At 38.3% G+C, this 24,155-nt stretch overlaps 2 protein-coding genes across 6 annotated transcripts in view; one reads left to right on the top strand and one right to left on the bottom strand.

The window, feature by feature from the left end:
- The window catches only part of DCC (DCC netrin 1 receptor), a 1,206,401-nt gene that overhangs the window by 6,837 nt on the left and 1,175,409 nt on the right, over nucleotides 1–24,155 (bottom strand). For all 3 annotated transcript variants that reach the window (XM_019014295.4, XM_019014296.4, XM_055367978.2), the window contains exon 28: nucleotides 2,291–2,433. In XM_019014295.4, coding sequence (XP_018869840.3) covers nucleotides 2,291–2,433 — 143 coding nt within the window. The remainder of the gene's footprint in view (nucleotides 1–2,290; nucleotides 2,434–24,155) is intronic.
- The window catches only part of LOC129528167 (uncharacterized), a 262,066-nt gene that overhangs the window by 213,739 nt on the left and 24,172 nt on the right, over nucleotides 1–24,155 (top strand). The window contains exons 2-3 of one of the 3 annotated variants that reach the window (XM_055367979.2): nucleotides 19,915–20,051; nucleotides 23,767–23,853. In XM_055367979.2, coding sequence (XP_055223954.1) covers nucleotides 20,033–20,051; nucleotides 23,767–23,853 — 106 coding nt within the window. In that variant the 5' untranslated portion in view covers nucleotides 19,915–20,032. Of the gene's footprint in view, nucleotides 1–19,914; nucleotides 20,052–22,766; nucleotides 22,977–23,766; nucleotides 23,854–24,155 lie in introns of those variants that run through there. The other 2 variants (XM_063699224.1, XR_010131244.1) reach the window with 2 other exon arrangements.

The following is a 24,155-nucleotide window of genomic DNA, read 5'->3' as shown; positions in this document are numbered from 1 at the left end:
GTGTGTGTGTGTGTGTGTGTGTGAGAGAGAGAGAGAGAGAGAGAGAGAGAAGTTGAAGTGAGGGGATTACTAGGCAACTCATTTCCAAAATGTTGTTTTCATTGTCTGGTTGTCGTTCTCGAACTGTCTAGATTTCATTGTATAATACGGCAACCACTAGCCACATGTAACTATTATATTCTTAAAATGTGCCTAGTCTCACCTGAAATGTGTTTTACATGAAAAAATACGTACCAGTTTTGGAACAGTAGTGCAAAAAAAGTAAAATACATTATTGACAATTTTAAATATTTATTGCATGTTGAGATGATAATATTTTGGAAATATTGGGTTAGATAAAAGGTATTAACTTCACCTATTTATTTTTACATCTTTTAATGTAGCTTCTAGTCAATTTAAAATTACACATTATGTTTTCATAGGCAAATGCTGGTCTACACTATTTGTCCTGTTTATTTCCTTTAATATGTGTTTCTTACTGCTTTTAATATTAATAAAATTTAATCTTTTAATTTGGCTGCCATTCTTTAGAGTCAGCCTTTAATGTAAAAATAGGCCTACCTGACATGATTCTTTATGAGATGAGATACTTCATGTAAACTTAGAAGTTTGATTTTATTTGAGATGTGGCCACAAACCTTGATCCTAAACAGATATTGACGTAAACAGCTATATTCTAACGCACAAAAGTGCATTAAAGTCTTATAAATTTGAATCTTTGAAAAGTATGTTAAGTAGATAACACTCATCTGCCAAAACATTTACAGACACACTCACATACTCAGCTTCCCTGATCTCTATGTCGTTAAAATATTTTATTGTTTGTAGTATTGAAAAAAAATTAAGTCAAGAAAAATGTATTGTTCTTCATTCAAATGAAATGATTCTTTGTTTTTAACAACAACCAGATATCAAAAGAAAGTATAATTTTTATAAAAGACCTGGTAGTTGCGTTGCTTACAGAGGACTGATTAAATGTGACCTACTTATTCCTTGATATTGTTATAAATTTATTTTTCAATACATTATTTGCAAATTTTGCAGAAGACTTCATTTATGCATGAAGAAAACAAGCTAGTTGGAAGGGTGGCAGATTATTCTCATTTCATAATTTATGCTTAAAAAAGATCCAAATGTAATAAGAAAATAGAATTTTAATCTGCTCTTTTCATCTTTTTTCTCTTCTAGTGCCCTGATTTTTCAAGATATCTGATATGTTAATTCCTTAGGCTTCTTTTAAATGTTTTCTCTTGAATTATATTCAGAAACAACTAAAGTGTACTATAAATAGCTGCCTTTAGGCAATGTCTTTTTGAATCTCCTTTACAGTGCATTTTCGGGATAAATGTTTTTTTTTTCTTAAAATTCTGATTTTTTCCCCTTCTCCATTGATGTTCCTTCTGAGTTTTCTAACTGGAACCCTTTTTAGCTTATTTCCTTAGTAAAACTTTTTCTGTCTTTAAATAAACTTTCCCTTCTTATTTTCTAATTATGTCATTTCCTTTTTGTATTACTTAAACTCCTTCAATTTTTTTATTTTATATTTTCTCCTTCACAAATCTATATTTCTGGTATTTTATGATTTCAGAAGTAACATAATAACTTCAAAAAACCCTCATAATATAGCTTTTTGTCGCTATATTTTTTTAATTTTAGAGAATAACTGTATAAGTTGGTGTAGTAATGTGCACCTATAGTCTTAGCTACTTGGGAAATTGAGGCAGGAGAACTGCTTGAGCTAAGAAGTTCAGGGCTGTAGTGCACTATGATTGTGCCTGTGAATAGCCACTACACTCTAGCCTGGGCAACACAGCAAGACCCTGTCTCTTAAAATAAAAAAAAAAAAAGGAAGAAGAAGAGTTATATAGTCTTATTTATTTCCAAGAATGCCAAGGTATTTCTTCCTATTGAAAAGAAACACACACACACACACACACACACACACACACACACACACACGTATCCATGTGTATATCATGTGTATATGTATATATTATGTACATATATGGGTGTAAAACCACACATTCTGTAGCTATCTGGTCATATTTCTAAGACTGTCCTTAAGAATCAACTTTTTTACATAACTAAGTCTCTGACATAATTTTTTTTCATAGCTTTTATTTCCTCTTCATATTTAAGTGCAGGAAAACAGAAGAACAAACAACAATAAGAACAACAATGGCCTGGGGTGGCCTGGGGTGAATGGACAGTACTCATTGGTTTAGATGCTATTACACAGCGCCAGTCAATCTGTCCCTTGATGAAGCATGAATTTTAAAGATGCCCTTACATTGGTTGAATCCTCTGTTGGTTTGTGGCTCTCCTCAGACACTTCAGGGGCTGTTGGCACAGACACAGGAAGCAAAGGGGATCTTGCTTTTCCAGCCAACCCAAGGGAGGCTGTTTTCACATGGGTCTTAGGAAGAGTGGGCCCTGAAATAGAAAACACAGTGATGAAAGTAATGTAGAAAACATTCTGCAGAACACTTTCTCAAGTATATACACCATATCCAGGAGATTGGCATTGATTTTAGGTTATTGCTCATTCTGTAGTGTAAAGATGAATTCTGACACAATGAGTGGGCTCGTTTCATTTCTACTAAATGGAAGACAAATTCTGATTAGGCTTCTCCAGATGCAGCTCCACTAGCCATATGTAATTGCAAGTAGATTCCAAATCATGCTGTGGAAAGTTGCCTGGGAGCTCTGGACTCTTCATCACACCCTATAAAGTGTCAGGCAAGCTTATTTGGTGCCAGTCTCGGCTTAGGGCCAGAAAGCCCTGTGCTAAGCCACCTAAATAAGCCCTAAGTTGCATAGCAGAACCAAGGAAGATTTGCAGAGTTAGAAGAGATGGTTGCTCTGGTCTACAAATGAGCATAAGACGTTAGAATAAAATAAAATCCATCATGGCTAATTTGATAGACTATCATTTTTAATTCTATTTTGGAACAAAAAAGATGTAATTCTGGTTTTTTTTGTATGGCTTTTGTCAATAAAAGACATTCTGCTGCTCATGAAAATCATAAGAGGCACTGCTGAGTATCAAATAGATGATATTTCTGTCTCCTATACATAAAGGCTGCCTTTTTGGAGGAAACTGAAATTTGCCTTATAAATTCTGCTTAGCTTGTAGCACTAATACAACCTTGACCTTATAGCTGAAAATAAAACTTTCATAAAGGCTTATTGAATCAGCTAGTACACCTCACATAACTAAGGGGTTGTGTCATTCTTAGCATTGTAACCAAGAGTTCAGCAGAAAAGGTATTAGAGAAAGCCATGAAAAGACAGTGGCCTCAGTTCTCTTCTATCACGAGAGATGACATTTTAGTCCTAATGGTTCTAATGGGGTCCTATATTTTGCCAAGAAAAAGTTGTTTGGACTACACTTTGGAAAATAAAATTCTAGCTAATAAAGCTCAGAGGTTACTCTATAATCAGATAAATAGGAGTCATCTGAAGGAAACAATGAAAATAATAAATAAATCTAATAAACCAGCAATCTGCCAAGTGCTGGTCACTAGAAATGGTAAATCCTGACATAAGCATCTTTTCCCATCCCGTGACCTAACATGAAATTTCTTCATATTTATACCTTTTCACTCTTGAACTTTAGGGATCAAAAGTCTGCAATTTGAGTGATTTATCATAAAAGGGTGATATTCTGTTCGTGGTACCTGTGATGAGAAGTGAAATGAAACATGAATCGTTTTCTTCAGAGTGGAAATAATATTTACTGAGTGTCTACAAAAGTCTAGATCTATGCCAAGCATTTTAGTTTCATTTTGGACAAAATAACATGGTGAGGGAAAATTTGGGATTCACAGTAAGTCCAGTCTGCATTCAGATCTGTGCAATTTCTTGTCAACTGAACCTGTCTTGGCCTGTTTTTCATCTGCAAAATAGGATACTAGTAACTTGTTAGGATTAAATGAGATTATGTATTTAAAGTGGCTGATACTTAGTAACTTGTTCAAAGAGGGCTAAGTATTCACGCTGTGAAAAGTTGCCTGGGAGTTGGTGCCAATAATAGTTATCCAATGAGGGCTATTTTTAATATTAATCATCTTATTGTAATATTATATATTACTATTTTTCAAAACAATCCTGCTAAGTATTCTTATTCTCAGTTCACACATGGGGGTGCCAAAATAAAGACAAAATAAGTAACTTGCCTAAGTTCGCACATTTAGGAATGGGCAGGCAGTGTAAGAGTTTTGCACCAACATCTGTCTAACTCCATGGAGCAAATGAAGGATGATCACTAGCTTGTTGACCTAGCCCATCCAATTTACATGGGTTCTTTGAGGAAGCAATATAAATGAACATGAAATCTAGTTCAAGGACTATAAATCTGGGGATAAAAGCTCATTTTTTATCATTGTTTCTCATAACTGACTTGGAATTTAAAGGGAAAAGTAAGACTTTAATCAACTCCAGCATTGACTTAAAACACTGTATTCCAATATTTTTAAAATATATACAAATATAAAACTTGCTATAAGCATCATACCTTATAGTTCTTATCCTATGCTATAAAACAAAAACACATTTAAAGTTAAACAGAAAGGCCCTGTGAAAATAGTACAATTTGGATTATAATCATTAATTTAATATGATAAATGAGATTGTTGGGCTAAAACAAAATTGCCAGATGAATTTGATACTGTTGCTATATTACAATCATTTTGGGTTTGTCATTCATGCCCAGTTTTCATTATGAACATTTTCCTTCTTTTTTTTTTCATTTATTCAACAACTTGTTTTCTTTATTTTTAATCAACAAGGAAAAACAGTATATATTTATGGTGTAAAACATAATGTTTTGATACGTGCATATACATTATAGAATGGCTAAATCAAGCTATTTAACATATGTATTACTTCACATACTTATGTTTTGTGTTGAGAACACTTTCAATCAATCCTTAGCAATTTTTAAGTATACAATATATAGTTATTAACTCTAATCACCACAATATACAATGGATCTCTTGAACTTACTCCTCCTAACTGAAATTTTGTACCATTTGACCAACATCTCCTCAATCCTCTCACCTCACAGCCTCTGATAATCATAATTTTACTATTTTTGTATTAATATAAATTTAATACTTTTCTCTTGCCTCCCCCTTCTTTTTTTCTTATACTTTAAGTTCCGGAGTACATGTGCAGAATGTACAGGTTTGTTACATAGGTATATATGTGCCATGGTGGTTTGCTGCACCCATCAACCTGTCATCTACATTAGTTGTCCTAATGCTATCCCTCCCCCAGCCCCCTGCCCCCCGACAGGCCCAGTGTGTGATGCTCTCCTCCCTGTGTCCATGTGTTCTCATTGTTCAACTCCCACTTATGAGTGAGAACATGCGGTGTTTGGTTTTCTGTTCTTGTGTTAGTTTGCTGAGAATGATGGTTTCCAGCTTCATCCATGTCCCTGCAAAGGACATGAACTCATCCTTTTTTATGGCTGCATTGTATTCCATGGTATATATGTGCCACATTTTCTTTATCCAGTCTGTTATTGATGGCATTTGGGTTGGTTCCAAGTTTTTGCTATTGTGAATAGTGCTACAATAAATATACATGTGCTTGTGTCTTTAAAGTAGAATGATTTATAATCCTTTGAACATATACCCCGTAATAGGACTGCTGGGTCAAATGGCATTTCTAATTCTAGATCCTTGAAGAATCACCACACTGTCTTCCACAATGGCTGAACTAATTTACACTCCCACCAACAGTGTAAAAGTGTTCCTATTTCTCCACATCCTCTCTAGCACCTGTTGTTTCCTGACTTTTTAATGATTGCCATTCTAACTGGTGTGAGATGGTATCTCGTGGTGATTTTGATTCTCATTTCTCTAATGACCAGTGATGATGAGCTTTTTTTCATGTTTGTTGGCTGCATAAATGTCTTCTTTTGAAAAGTGCCTGTTCATATCTTTTGCCCACTTTTTGAAGGGGTTGTGTATTTTCTTTGTGTAAATTTGTTTAAGTTCTTTGTAGATTCTGGATATTAACCCTTTGTCAGATGGATAGACTGCAAAAATTTTCTCCCATTCTGTAGGTTGCCTGTTGACTCTGATGATAGTTTCTTTTGCTATGAAGAAGCTCTTTAGTTTAATTAGATCCCATTTGTCAATTTTGGCTTTTGTTGCCATTGCTTCTGGTGATTTAATCATGAAGTCTTTGCCCATGCCTATGTCCTGAATGGTATTGCCTAGGTTTTCTTCTAGGGTTTGTATGATTTTAGGTCTTACATTTAAGTCTTTAATCCATCTTGAGTTAATTTTTGTATAAGGTGTAAGGAGGGGTCATGTTTCAGTTTTCTGCATATGGCTAGCCAGTTTTCCCAACACTGTTTATTAAATAGGGAATCCTTTCCCCATTGCTTTTTTTTTTGTCAGGTTTGTCAAAGATCAGATGGTTGTAGGTGTGTGGTGATGGTTCTGAGACCTCTGTTCTGTTCCATTGGTTTATAACTCTGTTTTGGTACCAGCACCATGCTGATTTGGTTACTGTAGCCTTGTAGTATAGTTTGCAGTCAGGTAGCCTGATGCTTTCAGCTTTGTTCTTTTTGCTTAGGACTGTCTTGGCTATAGGGGCTCTTTTTTGGTTCCATATGAAATTTAAAGTAGTTTTTTCTAATTCTGTGAAGGTTTTCTAACTCAACAATAGGCAAGACCTCATTCATACAGGGACTGTAATGTCAGGTGGTCTTCACTGGATGTGAATGGTTTACCTCTACTCACACACCATTTTTTTTAAACTTCTGACTATAACCATGGTGTTCCTGGTGCCGTCTTAATTGTAAACCCAAATAGGAAGGCAGCCACTAAAAACCTTGGCGGGTACAGATAACCCAGCATGTGAAATTCATGTTGATATTTTAGGTTATTATTTAAGTGAAGGCATAAAGTTTAAAAAAGAATTCACAAAGTTTAAAAGCTTCAAAAAGAGGCATAAACCTTGAGAAGGTATCTACCAACCACGTATTTTGAATTGTGTTGCCTGAATTTTGTTTGTATGCCCTTCAAGAATGCTTGCAATGTTCTGATTAAACCTGAATTTATAATAGTTTTATTGTCACAAAAGCTGTTCCTCTTAGCACCTTTCAGAAGCTAGCTCTTATCCCTTCCTATGTTTAACACAGCAGCTGCATTTTAAAAATGAACATTTGTCTCTATATATTTTTTCACACATCTTTTACTTATTTTTGACCTAGACTCCCTTGATCATAAAACCTATTTATTTTATTTAAAATTTTTCATTTTAAAAACATGTTTAAGAAACTCAGCTACTTCTGAAAATTTACAATTTAATATGCAACCAAACACATGCAATGCATGTTTAACACATTCTGAAAATCAATTCACTCTAACATAGGTATCTACAATAAAAAGTGAAAGGCATAGGCATAGCTTACTATGTAGGAAATTCAAGTAGGGCCAGTGCCTGTTCTGAGAAACGTAAAAGTAAAGATTCTTTTAGAATATACCAGACTGCTGTATATAATTCCATAACATGTACTTCATCACAATTTTTTTGTCAGTTTTACATGCAGAGAAATGAATTCCTAGGCATAGCCTATGGTTATCACGATGGAAATACATTCTTATGGTGTATTTTCTTCCCAGAATTCCAAACACTTAGGTGTATTGCACTATGTGTATCATACTGCATCAACCACACTCCTATTATTACAATAGGGCACGGACATGCCTAAAGAGTACCATCCCTCAAACTCATTAGAAAGTTCATTATAATAATTGATTTTCTCTAGTGCCCAGGCAACAGTTATACATTCAAAATGTAGTGAGTGTTGAACAAATGTACAAGACATGGTGAGCCTCACAAAAGGAATCGAAGACATTGTCTCGGCTCAAAGACCGCACAGAGTGTTTAAACCTCAGATGACTGCCTTTTCTCAAGTAATATTCACAGAATCACAGAAATTTAGAATGCCGGAACCACGAGGGCTCTTGGAGCTCATCGAATGACCTTCCTTTTATTTTGTTGAAGAAAATACTGAGGTCCCTGGAGAGGAAGGTAGAGTTAATTTCAATAAAATTCTAGTAGAGGCAAAGAATTTAAACAGCCTCCCAGAGTTCATTGTCAGCAGGATTTGACTGGGACACTCTATGGACTTAAATATTTTTCTTTCCTTTCCTTGAAAGGGCAATTAAAGGAAAGAGTATGAGGGAAATTTCCCAGGAGAGATTTATTAACAACTAATTAGGCAACTGTGGTCTCAAAATTGCCCTTTAGTTAAGGAGAATAAATGTTTCAAAAACAAGATTTCCATGAAAACATCCTTTGTCGGAAGGCAGACACCATGTTCCTGGTTGGGCATAACTCCATCCCTACATGATGTTTGTATTTTTTTTGTGTGTAGATTCAGTGTTCAATATTTCAAGCTTGTGCACTGGTGAAATCTGGGTCCCTACAAGCTCACCAAGCAGTGCTTTTTCCTTAAGTGCTTGTAGCTCACCAAGCATAAATGGCTTCTTTCTTGATTTTCTGGTCTGCATCTTTGTTCTTTCATGGGGCTATGACACATGCCTTTAATCTTTTACCTTGTGCCTGAGACCTGATCAGTCACCTTCCCATGTGTCTAAATTCTCAATCCATCTTCTACACCATTTAAACCAAATGAACATTTTTATGTAAAATAATCAGTCTGCTGGTATGGACTATGTTCAAATGAGAAGGCAATGTAGTCGTCAGGCATGTGGATTAGTGAGTGAGGCCTGGAGCATGGTCCAATCCAAACAGGATACTGGACACCATATTGCGGCCTCTCATCTGCAGATGGACTGACTGCTACTGTCGGGTGACTATTTGTCCTAACCCCGATCTGTTCCTCCACATGAAGCTTTCCTAGATTTCAAAGACTTTGACATTGAAATGGGGCATTGCCACACTTCCTGGGAGACTAAATGGTTTTTTTCTACACTGCTTTCAGAAGCCAGGTTTAAAGCCCACTTTGTTTATGCATCCCTGGCCTCACCCATTCTTGGTGACTCCTTCTTGATAATGGACTGCCTTGAGGCATGAGAGCCTTTGGTGTGCCTGGCAGTGTTTTGACTCACTAGAAGAGAGCCACCATCCTACCCAAGAACTAATGGAAATTATGGCAATTAGGAAAAAACACAAAAACAAACTGAAAACATATTACTTTGGGATATCAAGGTGCTGTTCTTTAATGTTAAGAAATGATAGAATTTTTGATGACTTTTTCTATGTTGGTAGATCTAGATTGTAGCTACAGGGAAAGCTTCATATTTATTTATTCACTTTGGAGAACAACACTTAACATTGACAATTGGCCTAAACTTCTATGAGCTCTATCAGAAACATATGTCAAACGAAAAATAAAAATGAAAAGAATCTCTTCCACGGCTCCTAGCTGTGAATATAATCTCAATTTTGGAGTCAGCGTCCTCTGGGATCTCTCCCAAATATGAAAAGTGATTTTCAAAATGTGGTTAAGAAAAAAAAAAACCACTTCATTTTGGGAGAGGGAGGTGCTCAAGGCTGGGTGGGAGCTAGTGAGAAGAGGATCAGTACTGGGGCTCTGAGAAGTTGGAAAAAATCACCTTTCATTTTGCAAATAGGCCTTGAAAGATGAAAGGTTTCCCACTCTGAAGTCTAAGCTGATCTATATTATTATTTTCAATGATGGTAAACTGTGTGTGATCTATACAACAAATTCCAAGTATTTAATGAGTGCTCAAATAAATATCCAGATACTGAGGAAGCATTTTAGCCTAGGACCTAGTTTTGTGACCTTGGCTCAGTAGTCTAATTTCTTTGGATTTTGGGGTCCGTATGTCTATAAATGTAAGAAATTTAATTTTTAAGTTATTAGCTATGAAAATTACACAAGGATAATATAGCTATTCTACCTGTACTTAACTTTACATTTGGATTTCTTGCCTCTCCTTAAGACTTAGGAAGAATTAGTTGATCCATTGAATCTGAAGGAATCTCCAGCCAGTTAAAGCTTAACTCAAATTGCAATAATTTAGTTTTAAACTAAACTAGTGCTTTGTAAAAAATAAATGTTCTGTCATTTTTTTCTTAAAATTATTAGTGAAAAGCTATACCAACAATTAAGGTTTTACTGCTTTTGTATTTCAAACAGATACTCTAACTAAAAATAAGTAGTATTACGTTTCTGAGGTTAAATGATCCATGGCTAACTGACAAATTTAAATTTACAAATGCTCAATCTGAAGCCACTGCAGAATTTCCCCTATCCAGGGTGCATGTTGGAGAAGTTTCAGGCGACCCTTTGGTGGAACGCTGGCTGTTGATGTGCTAAGTAAATGTTCTTACACTGATATACAACTAATTAAGTGAGCATCGCTTTGGTTTTAGTGTTATCTCCTCGGCAGGACCCACTAAGAGGAAAAAATAAAAATGGGCTGGAGTTCTGAGAAGGGCTAGCAGTGTGCCTCAGGTGCAGAAGAGCAGCCTCAGCAGGAATTTACTGTTTTAAGCTTCATTTTCACAGTACAGTTATTAAACATTTCATTTACTCATTAGGTACATAATATAGGACTGCCAGGTGCAGACTCCTGCTGGCATCTCTCTGCAGAAGGTTTTCCCATGTAAAATAATTTTTTGGGGTGAGAAACATTAGGCTGCAGCCGGAATGCTCTGAAAATGCTCACCGGGGTCCGATCAGAGGCCAATGCATAGCATGGTTTTGATTTCACTATTAACTCACATCTTCCCCACTTTTTCCTATTTCCTACTTCATTTTCCATTCCTTTACCCTTAAGAACAAAGTTAAAAAGGGTGGCTTTGAAGAAGCCTGGGTTCTTATCTCTGCTTTGTCTCTGATCCATTCTGTGATGCCAGACAAAATGAAATGGACTCTCTCAGTCTAGTTTCCCTGTGAACCAGAATATTATTCTTATATATACTTATTATTAAGTAACTAGCCTGTGCTCGGGTTATCTGGGGGCAGATATAGACGTGTCACATAATCATTTACACTTCTGATAGGCAAGGAGCTTTTGAGGGCATGGGAGAAATAAAAGATATGTATGGGAAACTTCGTGTAATACTCTACCCTTTCATCTTCAACAAATATTGAACAAAAAGAGAGTAGCCGCATTTACTCAGACACAATAGCCTCAGGCATCCCTCATAAGTGATCGAATTTCAAACTATAAATTTTGCAACAATCTTAAGGGATTTTAGTCTACCATGTGAATTGTACTTTAAGGGTGATAAACATCTCTAAATGCCACTTCTGGGGAGAGAAACATTGTGTTCTTCTCCCAACCTTCTTATTTCTCCTCAAAAATAAGGGAAACAGCCTATTTGCCCACTGGGGACGTGCTGATGAGGTGCCCTGCTCCCCTCTCTGCTCCTTTCTCCTCCTCCCATTGTAACAAAGGGCTGCTCTGAGTCACAAGTAACGTGGCTTTCATTGGGCCACCTGTCTGTGAAAAATGAGACGAGAGGGTTAAGGTACTAATGGTCACTACCCAAGTTTTTAAACCTGCTTGGGCTTGACATTGGGCATTGACATTGAAGACCCTCTATCCTTTATTATTATTATTATTATTATTATTATACTTTAAGTTTTAGGGTACATGTGCACAATGTGCAGGTTAGTTACATATGTATACATGTGCCATGCTGGTGCGCTGCACCCACTAACTCGTCATCTAGCATTAGGTATATCTCCCAATGCTATTCCTCCCGCCTCCCCCCACCCCACAACAGTCCCCAGAGTGTGATGTTCCCCTTCCTGTGTCTATGGGTTCTCATTGTTCAATTCCCACCTATGAGTGAGAATATGTGGTGTTTGGTTTTTTGTTCTTGCGATAGCTTACTGAGAATGATGATTTCCAATTTCATCCATGTCCCTACAAAGGACATGAACTCATCATTTTTTATGGCTGCATAGTATTCCATGGTGTATATGTGCCACATTTTCTTAATCCAGTCTATCATTGTTGGACATTTGGGTTGGTTCCAAGTCTTTGCTATTGTGAATAATGCCGCAATAAACATACGTGTGCATGTGTCTTTATAGCAGCATGATTTATAGTTCTTTGGGTATATACCCAGTAATGGGATGGCTGGGTCAAATGGTATTTCTAGTTCTAGATCCCTGAGGAATCGCCACACTGACTTCCACAATGGTTGAACTAGTTTACAGTCCCACCAACAGTGTAAAAGTGTTCCTATTTCTCCACAACCTCTCCAGCACCTGTTGTTTCCTGACTTTTTAATGATTGCCATTCTAACTGCTGTGAGATGATATCTCATAGTGGTTTTGATTTGCATTTCTCTGATGGCCAGTGATGATGAGCATTTTTTCATGTGTTTTTTGGCAGCATAAATGTCTTCTTTTGAGAAGTGTCTGTTCATACCCTTCGCCCACTTTTTGATGGGGTTGTTTGTTTTTTTCTTGTAAATTTGTTTGAGTTCATTGTAGATTCTGGATATTAGCCCTTTGTCAGATGAGTAGGTTGTGAAAATTTTCTCCCATTTTGTAGGTTGCCTGTTCACTCTGATGGTAGTTTCTTTTGCTGTGCAGAAGCTCTTGAGTTTAATTAGATCCCATTTGTCAATTTTGTCTTTTGTTGCCATTGCTTTCAGTGTTTTAGACATGAAGTCCTTGCCCATGCCTGTGTCCTGAATGGTAATGCCTAGGTTTTCTTCTAGGGTTTTTATGGTTTTAGGTCTAACGTTTAAGTCTTTAATCCATCTTGAATTGATTTTTGTATAAGGTGTAAGGAAGGGATCCAGTTTCAGCTTTCTACATATGGCTAGCCAGTTTTCCCAGCACCATTTATTAAATAGGGAATCCTTTCCCCATTGCTTGTTTTTCTCAGGTTTGTCAAAGATCACATAGTTGTAGATACGTGGCATTATTTCTGAGGGCTCTGTTCTGTTCCATTGATCTACATCTCTGTTTTGGTGCCAGTACCATGCTGTTTTGGTTACTGTAGCCTTGTAGTATAGTTTGAAGTCAGGTAGAGTGATGCCTCCAGCTTTGTTCTTTTGGCTTAGGATTGACTTGGCGATGCGGGCTCTTTTTTGGTTCCATATGAACTTTACAGTAGTTTTTTCCAATTCTGTGAAGAAAGTCATTGGTAGCTTGATGGGGATGGCATTGAATCTGTAAATTACCTTGGGCAGTATGGCCATTTTCACGATATTGATTCTTCCTACCCATGAGCATGGAATGTTCTTCCATTTGTTTGTATCCTCTTTTATTTCCTTGAGCGGTGGTTTGTAGTTATCCTTGAAGAGGTCCTTCACATCCCTTGTAAGTTGGATTCCTAGGTATTTTATTCTCTTTGAAGCAATTGTGAATGGGAGTTCACTCATGATTTGGCTCTCTGTTTGTCTGTTGTTGGTGTATAAGAATGCTTGTGATTTTTGTACATTGATTTTGTATCCTGAGACTTTGCTGAAGTTGCTTATCAGCTTAAGGAGATTTTGGGCTGAGACGATGGGGTTTTCTAGATATACAATCATGTCGTCTGCAAACAGGGACAATTTGACTTCCTCTTTTCCTAATTGAATACCCTTTATTTCCTTCTCCTGCCTAATTGCCCTGGCCAGAACTTCCAACACTATGTTGAATAGGAGTGGTGAGAGAGGGCATCCCTGTCTTTTACCAGTTTTCAAAGGGAATGCTTCCAGTTTTTGCCCATTCAGTATATTGGCTGTGGGTTTGTCATAGATAGCTCTTATTATTTGGAAATACGTCCCATCAGTACCTAATTTATTGAGAGTTTTTAGCATGAAGGGTTGTTGAATTTTGTCAAAGGCTTTTTCTGCATCTATTGAGATAATCATGTGGTTTTTGTCTTTGGCTCTGTTTATATGCTGGATTACATTTATTGATTTGCATATATTGAACCAGCCTTGCATCCCAGGGATGAAGCCCACTTGATCATGGTAGATAAGCTTTTTGATGTGCTGCTGGATTCCTGTTGCCAGTATTTTATTGAGGATTTTTGCATCAATGTTCATCAAGGATATTGGTCTGAAATTCTCTTTTTTTGTTGTGTCTCTGCCTGGCTTTGGTATCAGAATGATGCTGGCCTCATAAAATGAGTTAGGGAGGATTCCCTCTTTTTCTATTGATTGGAATCGTTTCAGAAGGAATGGTACTAGTTCCTCCTTGTACCTCTGGTAGAATTCGGCTGTGAATCCATCTGGTCCTGGACTCTTTTTGGTTGGTAAGCTATTGATTATTGCCACAATTTCAGATCCTGTTATTGGTCTATTCAGAGATTCAATTTCTTCCTGGTTTAGTCTTGGGAGAGTGTATGTGTTGAGGAATTTATCCATTTCTTCTAGATTTTCTAGTTTATTTGTGTAGAGGTGTTTGTAGTATTCTCTCATGGTAGTTTGTATTTCTGTGGGATCAGTGGTGATATCCCCCTTATCATTTTTTATTGTGTCTATTTGATTCTTCTCTCTTTTTTTCTTTATTAGTCTTGCTAGCGGTCTATCAATTTTGTTGATCCTTTCAAAAAACCAGCTCCTGTATTGATTTTTGGAAGGGTTTTTTGTGTCTCTATTTCCTTCAGTTCTGCTCTGATTTTGGTTATTTCTTGCCTTCTGCTAGCTTTTGAATGTGTTTGCTCTTGCTTTTCTAGTTCTTTTAATGGTGATGTTAGGGTGTCAATTTTGGATCTTTCCTGCTGTCTCTTGTGGGCATTTAGTGCTATAAATTTCCCTCTACACACTGCTTTGAATGCGTCCCAGAGATTCTGGTATGTTGTGTCTTTGTTCTCATTGGTTTCAAAGAACATCTTTATTTCTGCCTTCATTTCGTTATGTACCCAGTAGTCATTCAGGAGCAGGTTGTTCAGTTTCCATGTAGTTGAGTGGTTTTGAGTGAGATTCTTAATCCTGAGTTCTAGTTTGATTGCACTGTGGTCTGAGAGATAGTTTGTTATAATATCTGTTCTTTTACATTTGCTGAGGAGAGCTTTACTTCCAAGTATGTGGTCAATTTTGGAATAGGTGTGGTGTGGTGCTGAAAAAAATGTACATTCTGTTGATTTGGGGTGGAGAGTTCTGTAGATGTCTATTAGGTCTGCTTGGTGGAGAGCTGAGTTCAATTCCTGGGTATCCTTGTTAGCTTTCTGTCTTGTTGATCTGTCTAATGTTGACAGTGGGGTGTTAAAGTCTCCCATTATTAATGTGTGGGAGTCTAAGTCTCTTTGTAGGTCACTCAGGACTTGCTTTATGAATCTTGGTGCTCCTGTATTGGGTGCATATATATTTAGGATAGTTAGCTCCTCTTGTTGAATTGATCCCTTTACCATTATGTAATGGCCTTCTTTGTCTCTTTTGATCTTTGTTGGTTTAAAGTCTGTTTTATCAGAGACTAGGATTGCAACCCCTGCCTTTTTTTGTTTTCCATTTGCTTGGTAGATCTTCCTCCATCCTTTTATTTTGAGCCTATGTGTGTCTCTGCACGTGAGATGGGTTTCGTGAATACAGCACACTGATGGTTCTTGACTCTTTATCCAATTTGCCATTCTGTGTCTTTTAATTGGAGCATTTAGTCCATTCACATTTAAAGTTAATATTGTTATATGTGAATTTGATCCTGTCATTATGATGTTAGCTGGTTATTTTGCTCGTTAGTTGATGCAGTTTCTTCCTAGTCTTGATGGTCTTTACATTTTGGCATAATTTTGCAGCAGCTGGTACTGGTTGTTCCTTTCCATGTTTAGTGCTTCCTTCAGGAGCTCTTTTGGGGCAGGCCTGGTGGTGACAAAAATCTCTCAGCATTTGCTTGTCTGTAAAGTATTTTATTTCTCCTTCACTTATGAAACTTAGTTTGGCTGGATATGAAATTCTGGGTTGAAAATTCTTTTCTTTAAGAATGTTGAATATTGGCCCCCACTCTCTTCTGGCTTGTAGAGTTTCTGCCGAGAGATCCGCTGTTAGTCTGATGGGCTTCCCTTTGTGGGTAACCCGACCTTTCTCTCTGGCTGCACTTAACATTTTTTCCTTCATTTCAACTTTGGTGAATCTGACAATTATGTGTCTTGGAGTTGCTCTTCTCGAGGAGTATCTTTGTGGCGTTCTCTGTATTTCCTGAATCTGAACGTTGGTCTACCTTGCTAGATTGGGGAAGTTCTCCTGGATAATATCCTGCAGAGTGTTTCCCAACTTGGTTCCATTCTCCCCATCACTTTCAGGTATACCAATCAGACATAGATTTGGTCTTTTCACATAGTCCCATATTTCTTGGAGGCTTTGCTCATTTCTTTTTATTCTTTTTTCTCTAAACTTCCCTTCTCGCTTCATTTCATTCATTTCATCTTCCATTGCTGATACCCTTTCTTCCAGTTGATCGCATCGGCTCCTGAGGCTTCTGCATTCTTCACATAGTTCTCCAGCCTTGGTTTTCAGCTCCATCAGCTCCTTTAAGCACTTCTCTGTATTGGTTATTCTAGTTATACATTCTTCTAAATTTTTTTCAAAGTTTTCAACTTCTTTGCCTTTGGTTTGAATGTCCTCCCGTAGCTCAGAGTAATTTGATCGTCTGAAGCCTTCTTCTCTCAGCTCGTCAAAGTCATTCTCCATCCAGCTTTGTTCCGTTGCTGGTGAGGAACTGCGTTCCTTTGGAGGAGGAGAGGCGCTCTGCGTTTTAGAGTTTCCAGTTTTTCTGTTCTGTTTTTTCCCCATCTTTGTGGTTTTATCTACTTTTGGTCTTTGATGATGGTGATGTACAGATGGGTTTTTGGTGTGGATGTCCTTTCTGTTTGTTAGTTTTCCTTCTAACAGACAGGACCCTCAGCTGCAGGTCTGTTGGAATACCCTGCCGTGTGAGGTGTCAGTGTGCTCCTGCTGGGGGGTGCCTCCCAGTTAGGCTGCTGGGGGGTCAGGGACCCACTTGAGGAGGCAGTCTGCCCGTTCTCAGATCTCCAGCTGCGTGCTGGGAGAACCACTTCTCTCTTCAAAGCTGTCAGACAGGGACATTTAAGTCTGCAGAGGTTACTGCTGTCTTTTTGTTTGTCTGTGCCCTGCCCCCAGAGGTGGAGCCTACAGAGGCAGGCAGGCCTCCTTGAGTTGTGGTGGGCTCCACCCAGTTGGAGCTTCCTGGCTGCTTTGTTTACCTAATCAAGCCTGGGCAATGGCGGGCGCCCCTCCCCCAGCCTCGCTGCCGCCTTGCAGTTTGATCTCAGGCTGCCATGCTAGCAATCAGCGAGACTCTGTGGGCGTAGGACCCTCCGAGCCAGGTGCGGGATATAATCTCATGATGCGCCGTTTTTTAAGCCTGTCGGAAAAGCGCAGTATTTGGGTGGGAGTGACCCGATTTTCCAGGTGCCGTCCGTCACCCCTTTCTTTGACTCGGAAAGGGAACTCCCTGACCGCTTGCGCTTCCCAAGTGAGGCAATGCCTCGCCCTGCTTCGGCTCGTGCATGGTGCGTGCACCCACTGACCTGCGCCCACTGTCTGGCACTCCCTAGTGAGATGAACCCGGTACCTCAGATGGAAATGCAGAAATCACCCGTCTTCTGCGTCGCTCATGCTGGGAGCTGTAGACCGGAGCTGTTCCTATTCGGCCATCTTGGCTTCTCGACCCTCTATCCTTAAACTTCACAAGAATTGCATTTGTTAAGCAAACAAGGCAAGGCCTGACTCCAGAAGTCCCAGCCACCTCTCTACTGTCTGTTTCAGTTTACAGCTAGCAGGTCGAATATTCTTGTAGTCAGGGAGGGAGGAAGAGGTCTTCCACCTACTGCTACCATTTTCCAAAAGGCTGTGATTCTCTGCAATCCTTGATTCCCATCTGGTTATCAGTACCTTGTCTCTATTATTTTTATAAACTAAACTAAAACCTAGCGAGAGAACGGGTAAAACAGGTAACCTTTGTCCCACCTACAGGTACATAAACTGCAGTAAAACACCTTTTCCTACATTTTCTTATCTGTTCTTTAAAATAGACCTTTTAAAGCATACCTTATTGCTCATGCCTTGGGGATAGGAAAATCAAAATTCAAAGAAGATAAAGGACTTGTTCAAAGCCACTCAGCTGATAAGTAAGGCTTAAATTATATGTTCTTTCTTAGACAAAAATAAAAAATTCTACAAGGTAGGCTTTGATAGAAAGCTGAGTGAAACAGACCAGACCAGACAATCTTAGAGGAGAGGAGTATGTGAGAGTGAGAGAGAAGGAGAAGAGACAGCAGTTATAGTGTGGGATGGTGGCAGGGGGTGATGAAAGAGGTAGAAGAAGGAATAGGAGTAAATCGGCATATTCCTGCTGCCTTCTCTACGTTGATCCCAGCTAGACTTGTTCCAATTTAAATGGGGAGCCAATATAAATATAAACATCACAGTATCATGGAAGTGAAAATTTCTGAAGTCTTGGGAAAGAATAACAAACAAACATAGTACTTGGCTTTAGAGCTTCTTTAGTTTGAATAATGCAAAGGGTGAAAACTGTCTTCAAATATCTTTCTTGTTTTTGCACTCCTTTCTCTCAACTCCTCTTTAGCACTACCAGCCTCCTCAAACACATACTCTTTTTACTTACGGCATTTTTATACCCAATAAAAGATTTATGATAATATCTTCTGGGAAATTATAGAATACAATTGAACTTCTTGACTGCTCAAATAAACATTTATTTTAATTAGCTCCCATTCTCTGTGATTTAACATTATCACTATTCATGGGTTCACTTACCCTCCCTACCACCAGAAAAAATATTAAAATTTATTTTACAGATTGCATATGCTGTTCAACCTGGGGTGACACTGGCTGAATGGGAAATTTTTATTAAATGATGAGTCACGTTTGGGGAAATGTGTGTGCAGTCATTAAGTCTCTGCAGGAAGTGCTTTTCAGTGTACCATTTGAGGGGTGCTAAGGACAGGTTAGGATGACCCCCTTCGAAGGACAACACATCCCATTTCCCCACAGGAGCTCATCTTTTGGAGAAAATATACCATGGACAGCAGTGGCTCTGATCTACTGATCTTCATTTAGGCAATAAAAATAAGAGATTGTTGCAGAAGAAGGACAAATTGATAAATACTAATTTAACTAATTCCCTCATCACATGTTGAAAAATGTACAAAGCCTCAGGTGTTTCTATGAAAATGAATAAATTTTGCAGAGTTTCATTTGAGTAGAGCACAAGTACTCAGCTTTTGGCCTCAGATTCAGAAAAGTTGTTTCAGTACAAGGTTTTGGAACTGATCTTGAAAAACAAACAAAACAAAAGAAAAACAGACATTGGTTTATGTTCCACAGGTGAGCTACATTGAGGGTGATGACAAAACAGCAGGTCAAGTGGTTCTTAACCTGTTATAGATAATAAATCATCTGAGACACTAATGAATGCTATGAACTCACTTGCTAGAAAAATGTACAGGCACACCCACAAAGAAATATCCATTTAATTTCAAGTGAGTTACCAAACCCACAAGTTCTTCCATGAACCCCAGGTTAAGAGCATCCAATCTGTTCAAAATCCATACTACCTCATAATCTAATCTGCAGAGGGTCAGCCTCAGCAAAGCCTAGAATCTTTTTAGCAATTCAGAACCTCAGGCTCTACTCCAGATCTGCTAAATCTAAATCTGCCTTTTCATAATGTCTGCAGGTGATTCCCAGGCACACAAAACTTGAGAAACACTGCTTTTGATAGCCATGTCCATGCTGAGCTTAGAAGTTAATATTTATATCTCAAATAATGTTTGGACATGACCCATACTGTAACATGCTTAATAAAAACAATATGTATAATTTTTCAGTGAGAAGACAAAGACATCAGTAGTGTTTTACATGTGCTCAATGAGAAATAACCTCTTTTTCTCACTTTCAATAGCTTACTTCCTACTCCTCACTTCTTATCCCTCTTTGCTTTGCTATTGATTCTCTTTGCAGAGAGTTGGCGCAGGGAATAGCTAAACTGGAAGTTAGAGCTGGGATCTAGGAAACTCCAGAAGCTTTAATCACATTAAATTGGTCCATTGTGAGGAGCAAGTCGGGAGATGCAGTATTTATGAGAGAGAAGAAGCCAGGTAGTGACCACCTAATCTGTACACCTGTTGGATATAAGGCCTTACTTGGGACCTATGCTATTGTAATGTGGTGTGATCATTTGCAGTGTGACCATTTAAGTGAGACAGTGAAAATGGCTTCCTGGCTGTCAAATGCATTTATGATTTGAGAGCAAGCCCTGTCCAAATGAAAGAGGCCACTCTTTTCTCTAGACTCAGGGAACGACATTCAGACAGCTCTGAGCAGTTGCTCTGACCTGCTCTGCTCACCGTCTCTCATAAGGTGATGAAAACTTCACTGGGCTCAACTTATCAGGCAATGTGTTCTCCAGATTTATCAAGTATTCTAATGTGTCAGCTCAGGCATGTGTGCACCAAGCAGCCTGTTTCTATTAAATGAGGTACCACTCAGAGCGTAGCCAAAAAGAAAATAAACAAATAAGTATATTCTTTTAAGTGCAACACTAAAACTAAAAGTTAATTTTTGACTCAAGAGCATACTAGGTTATTGTGGTTTAAGAAAATGCAGTCTTAGCCAGGCGCAGTGGCTCATGCCTGTAATCCTAACACTTTGGGAGTGTGAGGTGGGTAAATCACTTGAGCCCAGGAGTTTGGGACTAGCCTGGACAACGTAACAAAACCTCATCTCTGCAAGAAAATACAAAAATTAGTCATGTGAGGTGTCGCTCACCTGTAGTCCCAGTTACTCACCTGTAGTCCCAGTTACTCGGGAAGCTGAGGTGAGAGGATCACCACTGCCAGGGAGGAAGGACAAAGCTTCAGTGAGCTGTGATTGAGCCAGCGCACTCTAGCTTGGGTGACAGAGTAAGAGACTGTCTAAAAAAAAAAAATGTGGTCTCGGCCGGGCGCGGTGGCTCATGCCTATAATCCCAGCACTTTGGGAGGCCGAGGCGGGCAGATCACAAGGTCAGGAGATCGAGACCATCCTGGCTAACACGGTGAAACCCCGTCTCTACTAAAAATACAAAAAAATTAGCTGGGCATGGTGGCAGGCACCTGTAGTCCCAGCTACTCGGGAGGCTGAGGCAGGAGAATGGCGTGAACCCCGGAGGCAGAGCTTGCAGTGAGCAGAGATTGCACCACTGCACTCCAGCCTGGGCGACAGAGTGAGACTCCATCTCAAAAAAAAAAAAAAAAAAGTGGTATCTGTTAGAAAATTCTTACTCAGGTGACCTCAGAAGTAGAAAAATACATAAAACTTGCTGGGTAAAAGAATCAGAAATGTCAAAGAAGAATGTTTTAGAAGAGCACTTTGAAAAAGACATTAAAAATAGCAGTCACTACAAGTGCCATTATTCTTATAAGTCTGTACGTGCAATTATTCATTCAAAATGAGAGGCATACGGTTTCATGAATAGGGCTTACTTATCATTGTTTTCCACCAAAAAAGCTTGTTAGAATCCCTTTTACCACAGAAGATAAAGGCATTCTCCTCTAAGAGCCTTGATATTCCGGTAAATAAAGAGATCCTGGAGATAAGAACATCAATCCTCCTGCAAGCCTAAGATGAAAGTCAATGCTGGAACACACACAAGATGTTTAACATGACACCTGAATTCGTTTATAAGTCCCTGCTAGTAAGATAAGAGTTATAAACATTCAAATCAAAGACTTGTTTTTCACACAGTCTTTTAGGTACTACAGGTCATGTCTTTAGAAATGGGTTGCTGATGGTTAAACTGTTTATTTTAATATGACAGAGACTTTTTGTTTGCTTTCAGTATGTTAGACTTTTCATAACACATTTTCAATAGTCCATTAGCACAGAGGTTTATATGAGCACTTTATTTCAACATTTCCCCTTGCTGCCAAAGAAAGCAACTGTAACTTGATGCTCATTGAAGAACTTTAAAGATCTCTGTCAACTACTTAGAATACTTAAAATGTATACCATGAGTCTCAAAATATTCAAATTAAAACCTTTCTCTTACTCATAGTCTTTCACAAAATAAAAAGGAGAAAGGGAGAATATCTACCCTTATTTCTGTAGTAACTGAGTTGTAGAATTTCATGTTTCCTTCCTCCTTAAAGAGGAAAGACCATCTGATTTCACAGATGAGAAAAGAGATTCAGAAGAGCAAAATCAGTTCTGTAGTTGGCATGATGGAGAGACTAGTCCTTAGGACTCTGACTTCCACTGCTTCCACTGATTCACACTCCTCCTCCTTTTTTTTTTTTTTGAGATGGAGTCTTGCTCCGTCACCCAGACTGGAGTGCAGTGGCATGATCTTGGCTCACTGAAACCTCTGCCTTCCAGGTTCAAGTGATTCTCCTGTCTCAGCCTCCTGAGTATCTGGGATTACAGGCACATGACACCATGCCCGGCTAATTTTTTTGTATTTTAGTAGAGATGGGGTTTCACTGTGTTGCCCAGGCTGGTCTTGAACTCCTGAGTTCAGGCAGTCCGCCTGCCTCAGCCTCCCAAAGTGCTGGGATTACGGGTGTGAGCCACCACACCTGGCCGCCTCCTTTCTATGAACGCAGAGAATGCTATTCTTCTTTATGGAGGCCACTGCATGTCTGTTTATTTTCATAAAAATAAACCACTGAATTTCCGAGGGCTGTGGTTTCAAGTGTCTTTTCCACTCTATGCAATTTATTTGGCTTTAGCATAAGATGCTATTTATAGTTCAGATTATTAAACATGTTATAAAATGTTCATGAATTTGTAAGTTATTTCATCGTATCTGCCTTTATCTTTTTCTAGTACCTGATATCTAATCCTTACAAACTTACAAGTCGCTCTGGTTTGTCTAAACTCATTATTAGACTTGAAATTGAAGAACTGCAGTCAAATTCTGGCTCTCACCTTAATTATTTTATTATATTCTGACCAATTCAACCAACATTCGAGTGTCCACCATATGTAAGGGTGGCGATGACGGTCCTAAGAATAATGACACATGACCCTGGAAAAGTTGAAAGGTATTCAACCTCTCTAAATATTGACCTCTGTACTGGTAATGCTGGTCAAAGTTACTTCTCAGGTAGATATACATTTATTTGGAAATGTCCTCTGTAAACTATAAAAAGGTGACAAAGTATAAAGCATAAGCCTTACTACTTTTATGTAAGTTGATTTTTAAAAAGATGCTTTATTTTCAAAATATTTCAAAACAACAACAAAATCTATACAGCAGTAGTTAACCATGTGACCCATCAAGTGTATAAGAAATGTAAAAGGAATATTTACTGCCTTGAAAACAACCTACTGCCCACCTTTCCTTCACCATTCTTTCTGTCACTCATGCGGCCACCCACTCTGCAGTATAATCCAAGTACATTCTTTGTAGCTTACATGTTTCGAATTATGTCTTCTATTAGGTTACAAAGTTCTGAAAATAGATTATTTATTTTTCACTTTTTCTTACGATTATCTGGATGGCCACTGAATACTTTAACCTCAGAGTTTCATTGTATTAGGTTGATAGTTAACTTCAGTTTCATATATGGTCTAACAATTTTTGATGTGATATTTTCTTGTAATTGGGCCAACCTTTCATAAAAGGGACTCAAACTTTTCTACTGCAGTCAGTCATTCACTCCCTCCCCAAAAGAGATTTTTGCAGTTCTGAAAAATACTAGCTGTTCAGTTTTTGCTCTCATTGACCTATGGTCACACTCTCCGACTCCCATTGTAAGCAATAGTCCCATATGCCTTAAACTCTTATATACTTCTTTATGCTCATCTTTATTTTTTAATTTGTTTCTAAAGCCTTGGCCATCAGTGATGGTGAAAGCAACAGATGTCAGCCCCTGGCTTCCTGCCTTACCGTAGAGGGATACTCGACAGACTGGACAGGTGAGTTAAAGGCAGATGGCAGCTATTCCAGAGTGCTCCAGCTAGTTGCTACTTTTGCTATAACATCTCCTCTCCATGTAATGCCAACATAAAGGAATGAAATGTTTACTCAAACACTCAGCTAAATGACTTAACTTACCTGATGTAGTTCCTCCTAAAGAATATGTAATTATTAGGATCCTAGAAGACCCCTTTTAGGGGGGGGGGGGAAGTCACTCTAAGAATAACTGTTAACATCACAAAAAAAGCTAGGTAAAATCCTGTATCTATCTTCAAAGTTAAAAAAAACAAAAACAAAAAAA

Source organism: Gorilla gorilla, chromosome 17 (genome assembly GCF_029281585.2).
Source record: "Gorilla gorilla gorilla isolate KB3781 chromosome 17, NHGRI_mGorGor1-v2.1_pri, whole genome shotgun sequence".
Taxonomy (NCBI): Eukaryota; Metazoa; Chordata; class Mammalia; order Primates; family Hominidae; genus Gorilla; species Gorilla gorilla.
This window is presented reverse-complemented; position numbering and strand designations above follow the sequence as displayed.